Raw genomic sequence first — 18,353 nt, 5'->3', positions numbered from 1 at the left:
AGGTGTGAGGTGAGGCAAAAAGATCTATGTCCGGGCATCCCCATTTCCTTGTTACCATGCTGAAGACTTGTGGATCCAATTTCCACTCTTGGGGATCCATGAGGTTTCTGCTTAGTTCGTCTGCCAGAGTATTTATCTTTCCTGGCAGGAATTGTGCCTGCAGATGTACTTGGTAAGTCAATGTTGTGTCCCACAAAGTCATGGCTAGTCTGCAAAGGGGGTAAGAATGAGTGTCTCCCTGCTTGTTTATATACCACATGACCATGGTATTGTCTGTCTTTATCAGTAGTTGTCCCAGATGAAGTAGGTCCTTGAAGGCTGTCAGGGCATTTTGAACAGCTAGCATCTCTTTTTGATTGATATGTAGATGTATTTGGTTTGCGGACCATGTGCCTTGAATACATCTTCCTGCCATGTGGGCTCCCCAGGCATAATCCGATGCATCCATTGTTAATATCTGTGTGGCTGGGGGTAGAGTGAATGGCTGTCCCTTGTTCTGGAGACAGGCCTTCGCTCACCATCGAAACTTCTGTTGCAAGCAGGGAATGAGAGTAACTATTGTTTCCAGGCTGTGGCAATGTTGAGTCCAAACACTTTTTAGGTACCATTGAAGTTTCCTCATATGCAGTCTTGCATATGGAATTAGTAGAATGCAGGATGCCATGAAGCCCAAAGCCTGCAGAATTTTTCTTGCAGATAACTGGGCCTTTGTTGCCAACAGTTTGAAATAGGTAGTCAGTTGCCTTTGCTTGTCTGGCGTGAGATAAGCCATCTGGGAGTTGTATTTAAGCTTGCACCCAGGAATATTATCTCTTGAGAGGGTACTAGTTTTGATTTCTGTTCGTTGACTGTGTACTCTAGGCATGGTAGTAATCTCTTTACAAACGCCAGATGCTGTAGTAGAATGTCCTTGTTCTCTGCTTGAATAAGGCAGTCGTTCAAGTAAGGATATATTTGTATTCCTCTTTGCCTACAGTATGCAATTACTGGTGCCAGGCACTTTGTGAAGACCCTGGGCGCAGTAGATAAGCCAAAGGGCAGTGCAGAGAATTGGTAGTGCATTGAGCCAGCTTTGAATCTGAGGTATCTTCTGCATGTTTGTCTGATTGGGACATGCAGGTATGTCTCTCTTAGATCTAAAGTCACAAGCCAAGCCTTCTTGCCCAACATCGGCAGAAGCTGCTGTAGAGTCAACATTTTGAATTTTGGAATATCCAGATATGTGTTTAGAATAGATAGGTCCAGTATTGGTCTCCAGGCTTTGTCCTTTCTGGGTACCAAGAACAGTCTTGAATAGAATCCTTGTCTCTGCTCTTGTTCTGGTACTTGTTGAATGGCCCTCATGTCCATGAGGGATGAAACTTGTTTTTGTGCCTCTGCCCATTGATGCTTTGGCAGGTCTGGCCAACCGTTTGCCCTTGGCAGGGTATGGAAATGAAACTTGTAGTCTTGTGACACTATGTTTAAGACCCATTTGTCCTGGGTTATGTGCCAATTTTGACAAAAAAGTGCTAGTTTTCCCCCTAAAGGTGCTGCCAGAAGATAAGTGCTTGCTGCAGGCAGGGGGAAGTCATTGGGACTGTTTCCTGCATGGCTGTGATTTGTCTTCTCTAGTTTTGGAGGTAAAAGCACCCCATTGTTTAGACCTGTATGAACCTTGGGGCTGGGATCTGCCTCTAGGGCGTCTGTATCTGCCCCTTTGTGGCTTGTCTGACACTGGAAAGGACCAATTCTTTGTAGGACAGTGTCTGCTAAATCTTGGTGGCTGTACCTGTGAGAAATCCTTGACTGTTTGCACAGATTTAGCTTTGTCCTCCATTTTCTTTAACACCTCTTCTGTCTTAAAACCAAACAAAGTATCATGCTGTAATGAAACATCTAATAATTTTGCTTTAACATGATCAGGAAGAGTTTGTTCCTTTAACCAAGCATGCCTCCTAATGACAGAGCCCGTAACTGCGGCCCTGCAGGAGGCCTCCAGAGAATCAAAACCACATTGCAAAGTATGCTTTCCAACTTGTTCAGCTGCATGCAATAAATCCTACATTTCTTTGTTTTCTGCACATTCAGAATTTATCAACATTTTCTGTTTAAGCAGTGACATAATATATTGTTGATATTTGAGCATATGAAACTGACAATTTAAAGCCCTTATAGCCAAGGTAGCAGAAGTGTAAATCTTTTTTCCCCATCTGTCCATTGCCCTAGAATCCCTGTCAGAGGGAGTAGGGTTTTTTGCAGTGGAAGCCTTGACCCCTTTGGGACCCTGAGAGATAGTTTCTGGGTCAGCAGCAGGGTTTTTGAAAAGAGAGTCAGGAACCCTGTAGTACCTGTCCGGCTTGACAGGAGCTGGAGGTAAGGAGTCGGGGGTCAGACTGGACTCTGAAAATACATCATCTACAATGTCTAACACAGGTGGAATAGCTAGGGGCCTGTGTTGTGGTAGTAAAAGAAAGTCTCTGAGCCTTTTCTTAGATTCTGAATAATCTTGGCTCTCCCAGTGGAAATGCTCCCTCATGGTATGTAAAGTTTCCCCAAAAGAATAATCCTCAGGAGGAGAGGCTGAAGGGATAGATTCTTCAGCATCATAATCCTCATAGGGAGGAAGAGAGTATTCCTGATCAGAAGAGGAATCAGATGAAATGGAAACCTGATCTGAAGATTCATATTCTGTCTCTTGCCTAGGCCTCTTATCAGGAGGGGGATGGGAACCCCTAATCAAAGTAATTAGGTCTTCGGCCATTTTGAGCATCTGTTTTTTAGGCATGGAAGCCTGTCCATGAGGCTGTTGTACTTGTTTCTTTGTCTTTAAAGGTGCTATAGTCTTTGCCTTTGAAGCTGAAGTTGTTTTAACATATAACTGAGTAGGTCTGAAAACACCCTCAGAAGCCGATGCCTGCTCAGTGGCTCTGGACCCATCTGAGGGAATAGTTTCCGAAGGTCCAATACCTTGAGCTTCCAGTGGCCTGGTCGACTCCACGTGGGTGTCGGTAGTGGCCTGCGAGTCTAAAGTAGCTGTCGTCAGGGGCTGCGAAGGCGCCTCAATGAGAACCGGCGAACCGACGACTGGCTTAGAAGAAGACTCATCATCGGTTTTGGACCTCGGATGCCTGTCCTTTTCTTTGCGTTTCTTGTGAATTCTGGTAGTCGGATGGCTATCCGACGACATTGTATAGTTAAATCTTCTGCCAAAATAGTGAAATGCAAAATCGTACCGATGCTTAATAGTGCATTGGTTAAATCTAGCATATAACCGACAACTAACTATGTCGTGGTCAGGGCCTAGGCAAGGAATACAGTAAGAATGAAAGTCCTTATGAGGTATTTGCTTCCCACAAGAAATACAATTATTAACTTTTTCTGACATCGGTCTGGAGCAAGAAAAAAGTTTCCCCAACGGGGTACTTAGCTTTTAGTTAAGACTTCGGATCTGAAATTCGAATACGAAAATCTCAGGAGTCGGCCGACCAGCACTTGCGAACTGCTTTTGCTTTGGGCACCGCGTGGCAAGAAAGACTGAAGAAAATGGCGTCGGCTGCATCAGGGAAGAGGTGACAGCAACCGACGCTGGACCTAGACTTTGGAATTCAGGCCGACTGAGGGTAGCCTGCCAGCAGGATAACTCAATTATAATGACTGCAACAGTGAAACACAAAGAACATCATGCTAGAGAGACAGATATGTGTCCCAGAAACTGTCCCTCCTATGGAACTGGTTTCCCATCCATGTGAAGCTGAATTTGTCTAGTATCAGTTTAAGCGCAAACTAGACCAATGGACGGGGATAGGAAATTTACATTAGGCCAGGCACCCATGTCCTTTATGGACAGATGTAGCTTATAAATACCTGGCTCTCAATGTCCTACTTGGATACAGGACATCATTATTCTTTCAGGAAAACTTGGTTAGCTTAGAAAGGCTCCCTGGATCGTTAGCCTGGTAACAATCTACGAATCCATGAAAATGAGGCAGGACTCTTCCAAAGTCTTGTTGGCGGCCACCTTTTGACCGAGACAGCATTGGTTCCCCTTCTTTCTCACTTGGCCAGGGAAAATCACCACAAGTTACCTCACCAGGTGGACCTTTCTCACACAAGACAAGGGGTCTCTTATCTCTCCTCACTTGTCCACTCTTCAACTGACACTGTGGGTGAAAGCATTCTGATCCCTTTGAGGCACCTTTTTTCTGAGGATGTGTTTTGGGTCCTGCAGAAGGCCAGGAAGGCCACTACCAGGAGATCATATTTGTCCATATGGAAGAGATTTTCTGCCTGGTGACTTTCTCATAATTAGGATCCTCTATCTGCAGAGGTTCCTATGGTCATCTCTTATCTGTGTGATCTGCTCCAGGCTGGGTTGGCATATTCTTCAGTTAAAGCTCACCTATCAGCAATTTCTGCTTGTCTGCCCTTGAATTCTCCTATGACCTTCAAATTTGAGGTCAGTTTGTTAAAGGTGCACTTCATATTAGGCCTCCCACGAAGCCTATTCCACCTTCCTGGGACCTCAGTTTTGTTCTTGAAAAACAGACTCAGGCTCCTTTTGAGCCTGCTGCTTCAGCTTCCTTACAACACTGTACTTGGAAGACTGTTCTTTTGGCTCTTACTTGGGCCAAGAGGGTTTCTGAACTTCAGGCTCTCATGGCTGTTCTGCCTTTTTAGCTTTTCACAGGGTCAGGGTGAATCTTCATATTAATCCTTTTATGCACAAGGTGGTGAATGAGTTGTCCATTAATCAATCTATTTGCCTTCCTTTTCAACTTCCCCACAATCTGTGAGTGAGAAGGTTCTACACTTCTTGGACTTGCATAGTCAGCTCAGCTATTATTTGGATAAAATTCAAGTTATTTGCAAATCTGAGTAACATTTTCTTCCTTTTCATCCCAGGTCTTTGGATGTAGCTGTTTCTAAGCAGACCATCTATTATTGGATATCTTTTTGTTATTCCTTTCATGTCAAGTGTTTTTCCTCTTTGGCACAGGTTCACACTACCAGAGCTGTTGCTTCCTATGGTGCTTTTTTCAAGGTGCTGGACAGCAATTACATCTCTGAGGCTGATACATGGTATTCTGTTCACACCTAAACATTATACATTGGATGTTAATTCCAGGGTTATTTCAGAGCTAGAGCTGGCTTTGCCAGGGCTATTCTACATAGGTTTCTTGAGGGTTCTTCTGTACCTTCCTCCTCCCAGGTTTCCTTTTGAGCTTTTGTACTCTCCCTTACGTAATGAAAACCACAACAGTGAAATGGAAGGACATAGTACAGTTGTGTAAAATCCTACCATAACAGTAGATGTCCTTCTCTTCACTGTTGCAGTATTCACTCCCTCCCTCCTGCACCCTCTCCTCTAGCCTGTTTTCCTTGCTCTCCTGGTCAAGGTGTTCTTATAGGTTCATAGGTTTATACTAGGCTATCTGCCCTAAGGCATTTATAAGCCTAGCCCAAATTTCTGTGGCTTACACCACCCCTTATATGAAAAAATACTGTGCCCATTAGTTTGTTGTGCCTCTGTCCAGCAGTGACACAGAGATGATTCCCGGGGTAAACCTACGATCTCCCATCCACAGGTCTAGATTTCTCTTGAACAGAGTCAGCGAGGTGCTCTGCCTCACATGGACCGGGATTTTATTCCACAGCATAGGGAGTCTCTGAGTGATAAATCTATCCCTCCAGCACGCCCTATTTATATCTGTGCTAAGGTTTAAGTCGCTTGCTCTAGTGGTTTTGGTGGATTTGGATTTTTTGAGGTGGAGCATGTCCATTAATTCCGGGTTGGACATGGCCTTGTATGTCAGGCACATGTCACCTCTGAGCAGACGGTATGCGACTGAATAGAGCTGGAGTTTCTTCAATCTGGCAGCATATGACAGATTTTGGAGTCCCTTTATCCTTTTGGTGAGGAACTTTTGGGGTCTCTCCAATTGCTGCAGATGTCAGGTGAGATACATCCCGAATGGGGCATTGTACTCGATCATTGGTCTGATAAGTGAAGAGTACAGGGAAACAATAACCTCACTAGATCTGGATGTGAATCCAGATCTTCTCTCTCTTTTCTCCTTCTGGATGCACATGTTTTTCCTGGTCCCTAAGGACATTCTGCTCCTCCTGGAGCTTTTCAGTTCTGATGTGTGTGTGCATCAGTATGTCATCTTTATGCTCTATGTCTCATGTGGGAGCATACATGTGCCGTACAGTGCCTGTAGATACTAAAGGCTTTGGTATACTGGCAGGATGTTGGCCTGTCCTTGGCAGGACATCGCTTATGGAAGGAATACTGCAACAGTGAACAGAAAGATATCTACTGTCATGATAAGATTTTACACAACTGTACATTTTCAGACCTTTCACCTTCTTAGTCAGAAATGTATGTGGCCTTTCCAGTTGTCTGATGTGGTTAGAATAGGGAAGTTCACCTCCAAAGAGAGGCCAGTCAGTAATGGGAGTCCCCCAGAACTCAGTGCTTGGTCCTCTCCTTTATGGCATCTACTTGGCTTGGCATTCATAGTCTACTACTAAGCCAATTTTAAGGTAAAAATAGCCTCCCAGGACAAGGACAACCATTAGGCTTTATTTAGCTGTGTTTGTAACCTCAAAAGATGTACACAGTAATGTACACAGCTAATTATGAATGGAGACACCTACATGGAGCGGAAGATATATCAAACCTACTGGCTGACAAATTCAGCTCCAATTCCCGTTACCCCTCAAGAAAGACCACTGAACATAATCCTCCCTGACCATCGCTAAGGAACAGGTCCTAAATGCACTCTCCAAGGCAAAGACCATGGCATCAATGGGCCCTGATAACATCTCAACATGCCTTGTAAATAGCATGAAACATGACCTATCAGGAGCACTAGAGCCACTACTTAACCACAGACTCTAGCCAGGCTTCATGCAACGTCAATGGAGAACTGCAAAGTCAGCCCTCCTGCATAAGGGTGGGCCTTCTATGGACCCCAGGACTTGGACTCATTAGTCTGATTAGTCTCATATGCAAAGCCATGGAAAGAATTATCACAGAAATAATTAATAACGGCATTGGAAACATCTAGATATGAATCCAACCCACTTCAGTTTTGTCAAGGGAAAATAATGTCTACTCAATCTGGTAAACTTCTTTGAGAAGGTCACTCAGCAATGAATGAGGGCAAAATGGTGCATACTGCCTACATTGACCTAACCAAGACATATGAGACAATATCCCACTAAAGCACTGTAAACAAACTCATAAAATCAGGCTTAAATCCCTGTGCTACACACTGACTCTCAGACAGGTCCCAAGAAGTTAGAATGGGGGAGTTCACGTCTACAAAGTAGCCGACCAGCAGTAAAGTCCCCTAGGACTCATTCCTGGGTCTTTTCCTTTTTAGCATCTATTTCTCAGACGTCAAGGCCAAATTCAAAGGCCTCTGGCTGACCAGCTTTGCAGATGTTTGCAAACTGGGAGCAGTCATACAATCCTCCCAAGAGACTAATATCCTCCAAAAAGGGTTAGTACAGACAAATTACAGAGATGGTTTAAAACTTAATGCCAAGAAATGCATAATAGTACCCTTTGGGAAGTCAGCTACCCCCAGAAAACTACCTCATTGATAACACACCTCTAACAGCATACTCAGTAGTCAGGTATTTCGGAATGCATGTAGACAGTAACCTGGCTTTCAACCAACTTGTCTCTAAAGTAGTAAGGAAATCATTCTATGGTGCTCAACTTACAAGCAAGGGTATAGAGTCCCAATCCAAGGAAATCATCATTCCACTGTACTCAGCCCTCACCAGACACATCGAGTACAAAGTCTTCTTCAGTATCTACCTGACCAGGCACATGTAATAATGTCCAAAGAGATTCCTCAAAAAAAAAAAAAAAAGGAATACAGTACATTAACAACATGTCATATGCAGATCACCTCAAAGCCCTGTCCCTATACTCTTTTTCCTACAGATTGTTGAGGGGTGATCTATGTCTGCTATATAAAGTATCCCAGGATCTCACTCAGATGGACCTCTTGCATATCCACAAAAACAAAAAGTATCAGAACTACCCAATTCAGGGACTTAAGCCCTGCTTGTAACATATATGGGACAGGTAAGTGTCTCAGAATACTCCTTCTGTTGCACAATCGTCCCATCCCTGTGAAGCAGAATTCCTTCCTGACTCTATTCAAATGTAACCTGGACCAGTCGATGGGAAATCAGAAATTCCCTAAATTCACCTACATCTCTAATGAATAGAGGCAACCTGCAAATGTTTGAACATGAATGCCCTAGCTTACACACACTCTTAAAAATAATCTCTAGGTCACCAAACTTGTTGAATACAATTGGAATGTATGGCCAGGCTTAAAAAGGCCCTGATGGTCATTAGCCTAGTATATATCAATGAATCTATAAAGAAGTTTACCAGGTGCATTTAACAAGATCTACCTTTGACAAAACCAAATTGCTGTGTATCAAATTTGATGAGGTTCTTAATGTCAGAGTTAATCATGTCAGTTATAGTACATTCTATTGCCTTACAAATGAGACCTGTTAGGCTGACAGGCCTATAACTACTGGGGTCAGTGGTAGTGTGACCCTTTTGGAATGGCATCACCACTGCTGTGCACCAAACCTCAGGGACAAACCTGCGGCTAAGATCTGCGTGAACAGTTTAAGTAGGGTTTCAGCCAAAGCATATTTGGTATTGTTTACTAGGCAGTTCGGTATACTATCAGTCCCACAGAGAAGTATTTTTGTTTTTGCATACCATTTTTAGTGACAATGGCAAGAAGCAAGGAATAAGACATTGTGTGGCACAGGACAGTCATCTCCAAGGTAAAATTTGCACTTGAAGTTAACTAGTACATTAGCAGCATCTAATGAAGTAAAGTGCAGCCTTTATAAAGAAGTTCAGTGCAGTGTTGGACATTACTTCTTATTTTCCTGACAGAGCTAAACAAGGATTTGTAATTCTCCTTTGCTTCAGATGCTCATCTAAACTCATGGGCTGCTTCAGTAATCAGAATTGTAATTTTTAAACTTTTAGGAGGTTTCTTAATGCTACCCTTACCTAAGTATCACAAGATCTGCTGTATGCCTTCAGAAGTGAAGTGTTTTTACCCCATCTTACTATAGAGTTTACTTACACTGATGGATCACCACAGCACTTTGTTTTTAAGTTTACCATTGCATTTCAATCTGTTGGGCACACCATTCAATACATTTGCCTCCATGGGTATAGAATTTGTTTTCTGTGTAGTCACCAGCTGTGGCCATATTTGGGGTGGTAGTATCACGTGTGAACTTAGAAACTTCAACAAAAGATTTGCACATCTGAAATCCTCAAATTCTGATGCACTTGATTCAATAGGTTTAGAAACTGAGGGTGAAGGTCATTAGGTTATGGTCTGAGTAGATCAGGGAAAAAAATACCCAAGGAGTACAGTTTGTTGGTTATGTCTACGAATTTTTGATAGCAGGCCACATTTGAGGAATAAGTATGCCAGTACATAGAGTGGCAGTTGAAGTCCCCCCACACTTAAGGAACTTTTATTTATGGGGAGTTCATCAAATACATTCAGAAACCTTGTGAGATAGTGGGTGTCCTATAACAAGCACTAAACGGATAGCTGGAACTACTTAGTGTGGCTTGTATCTCCAGGGTATGGAGGAGATGTCCTTAATTAATATGGAATTGCACCACAATTACCATCGGACCTGAAGACATGACAGGCACAAAACCCTAGTATGAAAAGGGTTCTTTCTGAGCATGTAAATGAGTATGCATAGATACATACACATTCTATGTGCAGGAGGGCCTCAAGGTCTGATGATTTATTACCGAGACCTCTGGCATTGAGCTGAGCCAACTTTATGAGATCCTTATTGTTGCTTGATATGTTAGTTAACATGACTGAATTGCTTAGGGCCATAGTTACACTGGTGTGTCCATCAGCTGGATCCAGCCTATGAAAGGCACTATGGAGACAGTAAAAACTATTGCCAGTATGCAGATGCCTTTGAATGAGAGGTGCAGAACATAATTTGCAAAGCAAGTCAGGTAGTCAAGCATCTAGTCCCAAGTTGAAACATAAAGGATCCTCCTTAAATGACACTACCCACAGTCAGTTGTTCAAGCTAAGTATCTTTTTTTTGTAATGAGGCATCAGTCTTGTAGAGAGGAGGATTCCACTCAGGACCAATGTCTTGCCTGCACTTGTGATATAAACGGAGAGCTCTGTCATCTCTCTCTGCATAACCTTCAGGGTTCTGTGTCCCAAATCATTCACCCCAAAAAGATTACCACCATTTCATTATCATACCAGCCAGGTGTGAGGGTCTTGAGGACCACTGCAACATCAGAAATCACAGCATCTGAGAGACAATTCACATTGCCCTCTCCTTGTCAGGCCTAGTGGAATCAGTGTATCTGACTACGGAGTCACCAATCTCCAAAACCTTTATTTATATAGTTGTATGTTGTACTGCATTTTTGATTATTTAACTGTTGGTTACTGCATCCTGATAGTGTCTGAATGTGTGAAAGTGGCATAGTCCAAGGAAGGGAAAGGGGAAGTTGGCATAGCAGATCCGCTGCAGAGGTGAAGCTGTACACAGCACACACCCACTGCATGCCCACCTGTTGGAAGAAACCAGGAGACTGCAATGGGGAGGAGGGGTAACAGGAAAGGCCAAAGTGCAAAAAAAAAACAGTTGATGGTGATGGCCAAGACCCCCCAGGATATTCTTAAGTTCCATCACCAGCCCCAGCTACTTCAGAGTAACTCCAGGGGAGAAATGGATAAGTTGGCAGACCTGGAGTGGACATGGGGTCTTGGTAAGAAGGCTGCAGGAGGAAGGAGGGAGCATAAAAGTACTCAAAAATGTATGCAGTAATTGATGAAGGGAGGAGAGTTCCTAGGTCAGGAACTTGAGGAAGACACTTGTGTCTATTGAGTGCCGATCCCATTTCACTGCACCAAGCAAAGCTCCATGTGATATAAAGCAAATATTGAAATCAAAGGAACCAATGAAAGAACAACTGAAGTTTTAACCAATCATACTTCAGTACTTAGAAAATGCAGCAATAACTCCCCTGACCCCAGAAAAAAAAAAATACTAAAAGTTTCTCCAGTGTTCACACACTGGTCAAAGACAGGGTGTTAACTGGCAATTCTTCCATATAAGATCATTTATTTTTACTTCTGAAAAAAGAAGAAAGAAGACATGTCCTCTTTCTTTAAATTACTCTTCTGTGTACTATACTGCTGCAAAAATCATGTGTAATGCGAAGGTTTCAGAAAATTAGGTTTAAGGTTAAAACAGGACTGAGAATAGGGACATACCTCCAAAAATAGGTACAATCATGTACAGGGGTAAATCAGGCCTGAAAATAGGAACATTCTTCCTAAATGGGACAGCTGAGAGGTCTAGGTAAAATGTGCAACCAGGTAACTCTGTACTAAAGATAAACCGTAGACCAGCTAGACAGAGTTTGCTAAAATATTGTGAAAGGTAACAAAAGATAAATTAATTCAAAGGCACTCTGTTTAAATGGTGGTAGCACTGAATCAAAAATAAGTTCCGGCAAACAGTGGTGAGTGTGAACTGGGGTTACGGGTTGGCATAAGGTTAAGGTGTTTTCCTTAACCGTGGCTACACTTAAAATGGTCCACAAGGGTAGCTAGCCTAGCACCTACCTATGAACCTGTGAATAAACAATTCAGATAGGTTTTAGAAAATGTACAGTTGTTGATATACCTTAGAACTGCCAGCAAGAAACTGTGTCCTGCAGGGTTAAGGAAAGTAGATATGAATTAGAACTGTATGCCAAATCAGTGACAGACAGGACCAGTGCTTCACTCCATAAAACAAATTTAACTTAAGTAAAAGAGTAGTGATTAGGCCCATCAAGGGGAGCAGTAGGGAGACTGAGTCACTGGTTACAGGATGTAGTATCATCAGCAAAAAGTTGCATATGGGATGTTGTGTAGACCACTGGATCAGAGAGATTATAGGGATCTGATGGCAGAAATTGTGATGATGGAACTACAAACTGAAGGAGATAATGGATGTGTGGAATGATCATATGGCAGTTTACATGGACATGATGTAAGTTAATAGGTATCAGATTGTCCAGTCAAAATAATTTAAATTGAATTCCACTATGAATGCAAAAACAGTTCAAAACTGTTTGAAAATAATTTTTTTGTGGAGAGCAACAATGCCCTGCTCAGTGTGATGGCAGTGCCCCCTTAACCCCTATCACTCCCAACATGACATAAGCTCAGGGGAAAGGACAATCCCCATTTAACAACCAGCATCAGTAAAGTTCATTTTTATTACCTAAATCATATTTGATACCATGTCATATTCCCAGGTTATGGATAAAAGGTGGTGCCAATGGTGCTATGTCTCCCTTCCTCTCAGAACCCTGGATGATCCTTATTCTGTGCAAAGACCTGAATCCACACTTCCAGGCTACTTCTTCCAAAGCTGTGTCTATTAAAACTGTTCAGTATGTATAGAGAATAGCTATACTTCAGATTGACTAATGCTTTCAAGTGGATATCTGGCCTGTGGTGCTTACTATATTAGGTACTTCGCAGTATCTCTCCAGGAACCCATAAAGGGAATGAGGGTGGTAGCATGTACTATGCTGAGATTATGTGGATTGTGTAGTTTCAGCTGCATGTACTGAAAAAAAGCCACAGCATGATGTGGAAATAGGCTACTACAGATGTTTGCTTGAAGTGAGTTCTGTACTCATTTAGGAACTGTAACATGTTTTGAGCTCTACTTTCTGCATCACTCTAATTTTGCATCTATATGTTGTGGGTTAGATTTAGTATCTTGTCATCGTAACCTCACGTAATATAATACAATCTGCAGTGGTATTTATTAGAATTTACAGCCATTGTTAAACACGTCATCTTGAAGCTACACTGGATTGAAGGAAGAGGCACTTTTTTCCAGTAATCCTAGCACTTTTCTTTAAACTTCTTGTTTCTGACATAATTCACTTGTTTCAGTCATTTCAGAGTATCCAGCCACTGAAGATGTGACCCGTCCCAAATGTCCTCAGTGTGGTAGTCTTTTGGTATCTTTGTCAGTCAGACAAATTAAGACTCTGTGCCTCCCTAGATTCATTTTGATACCACTCTGTTTCAAGAGGTAAAGAAATATGCAAGGAGTTTCACAGGTAAAGCACCAAAATATATAGGGGCAAAGTGTGTATGTGTGTGTGTGTGTGTGTGTGTGTGTGTGTGTGTGTGTGTGTGTGTGTGTGTGTATATATATATATATATATATATATATATATATATATATATATATATATATATATGGGTCTACTTTCATAGACCGAACGTACGAATCGCCGACACACATGTTCCCGACCCCAAACAACCGAAAACACACCACACCAACAATTCAACATACCGAACACCACAACACCGACACAAAAAACGCCAACTACACATTGCACACAACAACATATCCACTAACCTTAACCTAAACCCTAACCCTAACGTCCGACACTACCGCACACTTACCCAACCCGCACCTAACCCTAACTCACTTAACACACCTCTAAACCTCAACACCGTCACTATCGCATACTCACCCTACCTGCACCCTAACCCTAACTCACTTAACCCACCCCTAAACCTCAACACCGTCACTACCGCACTTACCCTACCTGCACCCTAACCCTAACTCACTTAACCCACCCTAAAACATGCAGCCCGTCACTATCGCACACTCACTCCACCGCATTCTAACACTGACACACTCAACACTACCCTACACTGCGCTACGTCACTTCCACACACTTACCTCACTGGAACCCTTAGTCCGACACCACCGCACACTCACCTTTCCCACACCCTATCCTAAAATCCCTCACTATCGTACACTTACCTGTCCGCTCCCCAATACTACATCTTTCACTTTCGCACACTTACCGTATCGCGCTCACACGCTGCCGTTGTCGGTCTCTCAGCCGTCGGGATATCGCGTTTTCGGTAACCTACCTGTTCGGTCGTTCCGTCTCGGTCTTCTGGGTGTCGGTGACGTGGCGCTTCGGTCTATGAAAGTAGACCCATATATATATATATATATATATATATATATATATATATATATATATATATATAAAATCACTTTATAACCTCGAATTACTGAAATGTCAAATTTCAGTATCTCGAGATTATAAAACCGAATCCACAAAACACCGACACAAAAAAACCGCGAAAGTCAAAACACCGAAAAAACCGCACACACAATACTACACATACACCACAACACCCACATCACAACAAAAACAAACAAAACTACATACATACACAACTCATACACACATAAGCAGGCAAGCCCCTGCACCCCCACCCCTACTTATATATACTAACTCCGAGCTCGCAGAAACACAAAACAGAAGCCGACTCACACAAGCACATTCTCCGACCCCTCACACACACATCAAACACATCCGCACACTCACACACACGCTAACTCCCACTCACACCCCTTAGAAAGCACTTACTTGACATAACACCTACATCCACACACGGCACCGCGCACCATCAAAACACAATCCCGGACATTACACAGCGTAAGGTCATTACCGCGAATTCGACATATATTCGAATTCGCGATTATGAGCTTTCACTATTTTTAACATTCGGCATTATAGCCTCGAGATACTGAAATTCGACATTTCAGTAATTCGAGGTTATAAAGTGAATCCATACATTATATATATATATATATATATATATATATACACACACACACACACACACACACACACGCACACACATGCACACACACATGCACACACACACACACACACACACACACACACACGCACGCACGCACACACACACACACACACACACACACACACACACACACACGCACACGCACACGCACACACACTTACACACACACACACAGTGAGTGGTGGAATTTTTTTCCTTAAGGAAAGTTAATCCAGCTGTGACCAGTATATGCAAGGTACGAAATAATAAGGGAACACATGACTGTGTTAGTGAAATATGGGAGTAAGGAAAGTAAAGAAGAGGAGGTAAGTCATACAACCTTCCTACTCCATGGAAGAATGCTTTGAGCTAACACAGTCTGCCTAATTACACTGTCTGCAGCAAAGCTTATTCACTTCTAGATTCTGCTTATAACTTGTAGAAACAACATAGTGGCTGCTTTTCTTTAGGATCTACTGATATCCTTTTGTTATTAACTGAAGTCTGACCATGAAATTCCATCTAAGCTTTTTGTTGTTGTTGCCTTATTTAGCAATTAAAATTGCTTTGTGTCTGTTGGAAGTTCACCACCCTTTGTACTGTGTCATAACTTAACATTGGAATTAGTATCACATGCCTTTTGAGATTACAGAGAATATTAGTGGCGCAGCAGATACTGTTGTCACTTCACAGCAAGAGGTTCCCTGATTTGATTCTCAGTCAAGCTGCCTTCTGTGCAGAGTCTGCATGTCCTCCCTGTGTTCATGTAGTTTTCTTCCGGGTGCTTCATTTTTCTCCTACATTTCAAAAACACGCAGTAAGTGGACTGGATACTCTAAACTGGCCACAGGTGCTAGTGTGTGGTGTGGAAGAACTACTGTAGCATAGCTAGCTACTTGGCAGTGTAAATCTTGGCTCTAGATGATTGTCACTGTTGAACTGACACCCCAACCCCATGTGCAAAAAATGGGAAAAAGGGGTTGTGGATGGATGGAATCTTAATCACGGGAAAACCCACTTAAAATCTGCCCATCTGAAGTAATTTTAAGTCTAGGCTTTCAAAAGCTTCTTGGTTCTATGCCCAAAGTTAGGACTTATTCTGCTTGGTTAAATTTTACAGTGGGTTTAAATGTACAGTTCCTTAACTACTACTGAGCAGTCATCTGTACTGAAACGTTGACTGAACTGGCCTGATTGTACTGTGCAATAAGGTATGGAGATCCTGTAGGTACGTTAATTCCTTCACTGCCACCAAGTCTGTTTTATCAGAGAAGCCATTCAGAGTGTCAGGAATAGAATTAAAACTTGTTTTACTGGGATGTGGTAGATAAGGACAAATGTATGCTAAGTCCAAAAATGTTAGCGAAGTTTGTATGAAGTTAGACTACTGTGCACCTGGGCTACTTACAACTTAGAAAGGCATTTTACTTTAGGTGTGCTGAAGGTAGCTGTTACAAACATCACATAATGAAACCCAAGCTGCGAGTCACTGCAGAACTTCTGACTACCTGAGGGTGGAAGGTAGGATAAATATGAGCCCCTGTTTAAGACATACTCAAGGTGAGGTTACTACAATGGTAGTGTAGTTAACATTTTTACTTGCAAGGTTGTTTTTTCTGGCAGTTAGTATAAAGTAGTGAAAGTCAGTAGTCTAGAGTACACAGTTTGAATCCTTTCACCTCCATCAGCGTGCCTCTGATCAAGTCATTTATCCAGGCAGTAATCCTAGTACACCCCTGAAAAAGGAATTTTGTATCCAGTGGGTGTTTTTGGTCAACAAATGAATAAAATTATTAGATTCACCATCTGGATATGAAATGTAAGTATCATTTTCTACTTCCACCTAGTATGGTTACTGCTGTTCTTTCTAGAGTTTTTGCTGTGTTGCAACAAAAAGGCTGACTATTAAAAGCTCCTAAACACATGAATGCATTAGCCCACTGTGTTCCATTGGTAAAATCATTTAAATTAACTACTTGGACTCTGCTTCTTGTCTCTCACCTGCATGGAATAATGCCACACTGCTCTGCATTGTCAGACTGCTGGTGCATCTCACCGTGCTGCTGATGGTTCTGACACTGCTGATCTCTCAGATGTTTACATCCTGACATTTCACTGATGAAACCATAGTTTCATGGGAACCTTTTGTTTTGAGGAAAGTCAGTTTTATTTAATTTTAACTTTCAGTGTTTATCTGAACTAGCACCTTTTAAAACAGGCTGCATCTGCAGTGGATTCTGGAATTTGATTCTGGATTTGGCAAATAATATAAATGAAGCTTTTTCCAAAATTTACACTAGTAGGGCTAAAATTTTAGTGACTGAAATCTGTTGCTAATTACAACCCCTCTCTAAAAGAATATGCAACCATTTCAGGGTTATTCCAAGGAATTTTGTTCCCATCTGTACATGAGGTCTCCTGCATCCTCTATAAACTTGCCAAGTGCATTTTTTATTACCTATAGTCCTGTGTGAATCAGTAGGTCTACATATTTCTCTAACAAGTCACTGTTAAATAAATTTTTATCTTTTTTGAATGTGCTTTCTTAGGAAAACTGACTACATATCAAAAAGTCCTGGGTTCACCATAGTCATCAAAAATATTATCAAAAATACAAAAGTGTCTCAGATCTTTGCTCTGGTACTAAAGGTTCTCAAGTTTTCCAGTCCACTAAAAAGATGAGTTATTGTTCAAAACACCACTCGGACTTAGTGTGACAAAAGCAAAGATGTATATACTCATGCTCATTTGCATAATCATAGAAGATGAACTTTTAAGAAAATAAGTGATGTTTTAAAGCTAGACAGCATAAAAAGTACATTTCATCTGCGCTTAAGGTCATCTAACAATTTATGTCAGTTTAAATCATTTTAAATTCATTTTCTGCATTTTTCACTGCACATCTTGACCAGCCCTCTCAACTGTTGACATTCAGGAGGAATGTTCCTATTTTCAGGCTTGTGATTTACCCCGTACATGCTTATACCTATTTTTGGAAGTATGTCCCTATTTTTAGTCTTGATTTACAGTTTCACCTAATTTTATGAAACACTCCAATTACACATGATTTTTGAAGCAGTCTACTACACAGAAGAGTAATTTAAAGAAAGAGGACACACGTCTTACATTTCTTTTTTTAAAGTAAAATAAATGATCTTGTGTGGAAGAACTTCCCAATGCAGTTCAGTAAAGTCGTTGATACTGTGCTTGCATTATTTCATCGTTCTTGTTACTCTGTTTTTTACACATGCGTTTCTGGGTAGTTTAACATTCCTAATGGAAATGGGAAGAGTTATGTGCTACTGGGTATTCATATTTTATGCTAATTTGATGCCACACTTTTGGCTAGATGCCCCTACATTTCAAGGACCTTTGTCCATATTTTCAATGTCTGCAGGTTGAGAGGTGTGCTCTTACCTGCAATACTCATGAAACGGTGAGAGAAGATGGACAGCTGAATAGTATCTAGCTCTGTACCAATGACTGGAATCTTCTCTCTGTCAACACAGATTTGAATGTCACCAAATTCAGTGATAGTAGCTGTGCACTCTGGCTCCACCAAGATAGTGCTGAAAGGAGGAGGAGAAAAGGTAAAAAAACAAGTCCACTCTA

General features: G+C 41.8%; 1 protein-coding gene across 1 annotated transcript in view; it reads right to left on the bottom strand.

Annotated features, from left to right (window-relative positions):
- OPLAH (5-oxoprolinase, ATP-hydrolysing) overlaps nt 1-18,353 on the bottom strand; it is a 1,902,532-nt gene that overhangs the window by 551,359 nt on the left and 1,332,820 nt on the right. The window contains exon 16 of the mRNA XM_044067415.1: nt 18,159-18,310. Coding sequence (XP_043923350.1) covers nt 18,159-18,310 — 152 coding nt within the window. The remainder of the gene's footprint in view (nt 1-18,158; nt 18,311-18,353) is intronic.

Source organism: Protopterus annectens, chromosome 3.part1 (assembly GCF_019279795.1).
Source record: "Protopterus annectens isolate FY-2018-M chromosome 3.part1, PAN1.0, whole genome shotgun sequence".
Classification (NCBI taxonomy): Eukaryota; Metazoa; Chordata; order Ceratodontiformes; family Protopteridae; genus Protopterus; species Protopterus annectens.
Note: the sequence above shows the minus strand (reverse complement) of the source record. Positions and strands in the feature narration are given on the sequence as shown.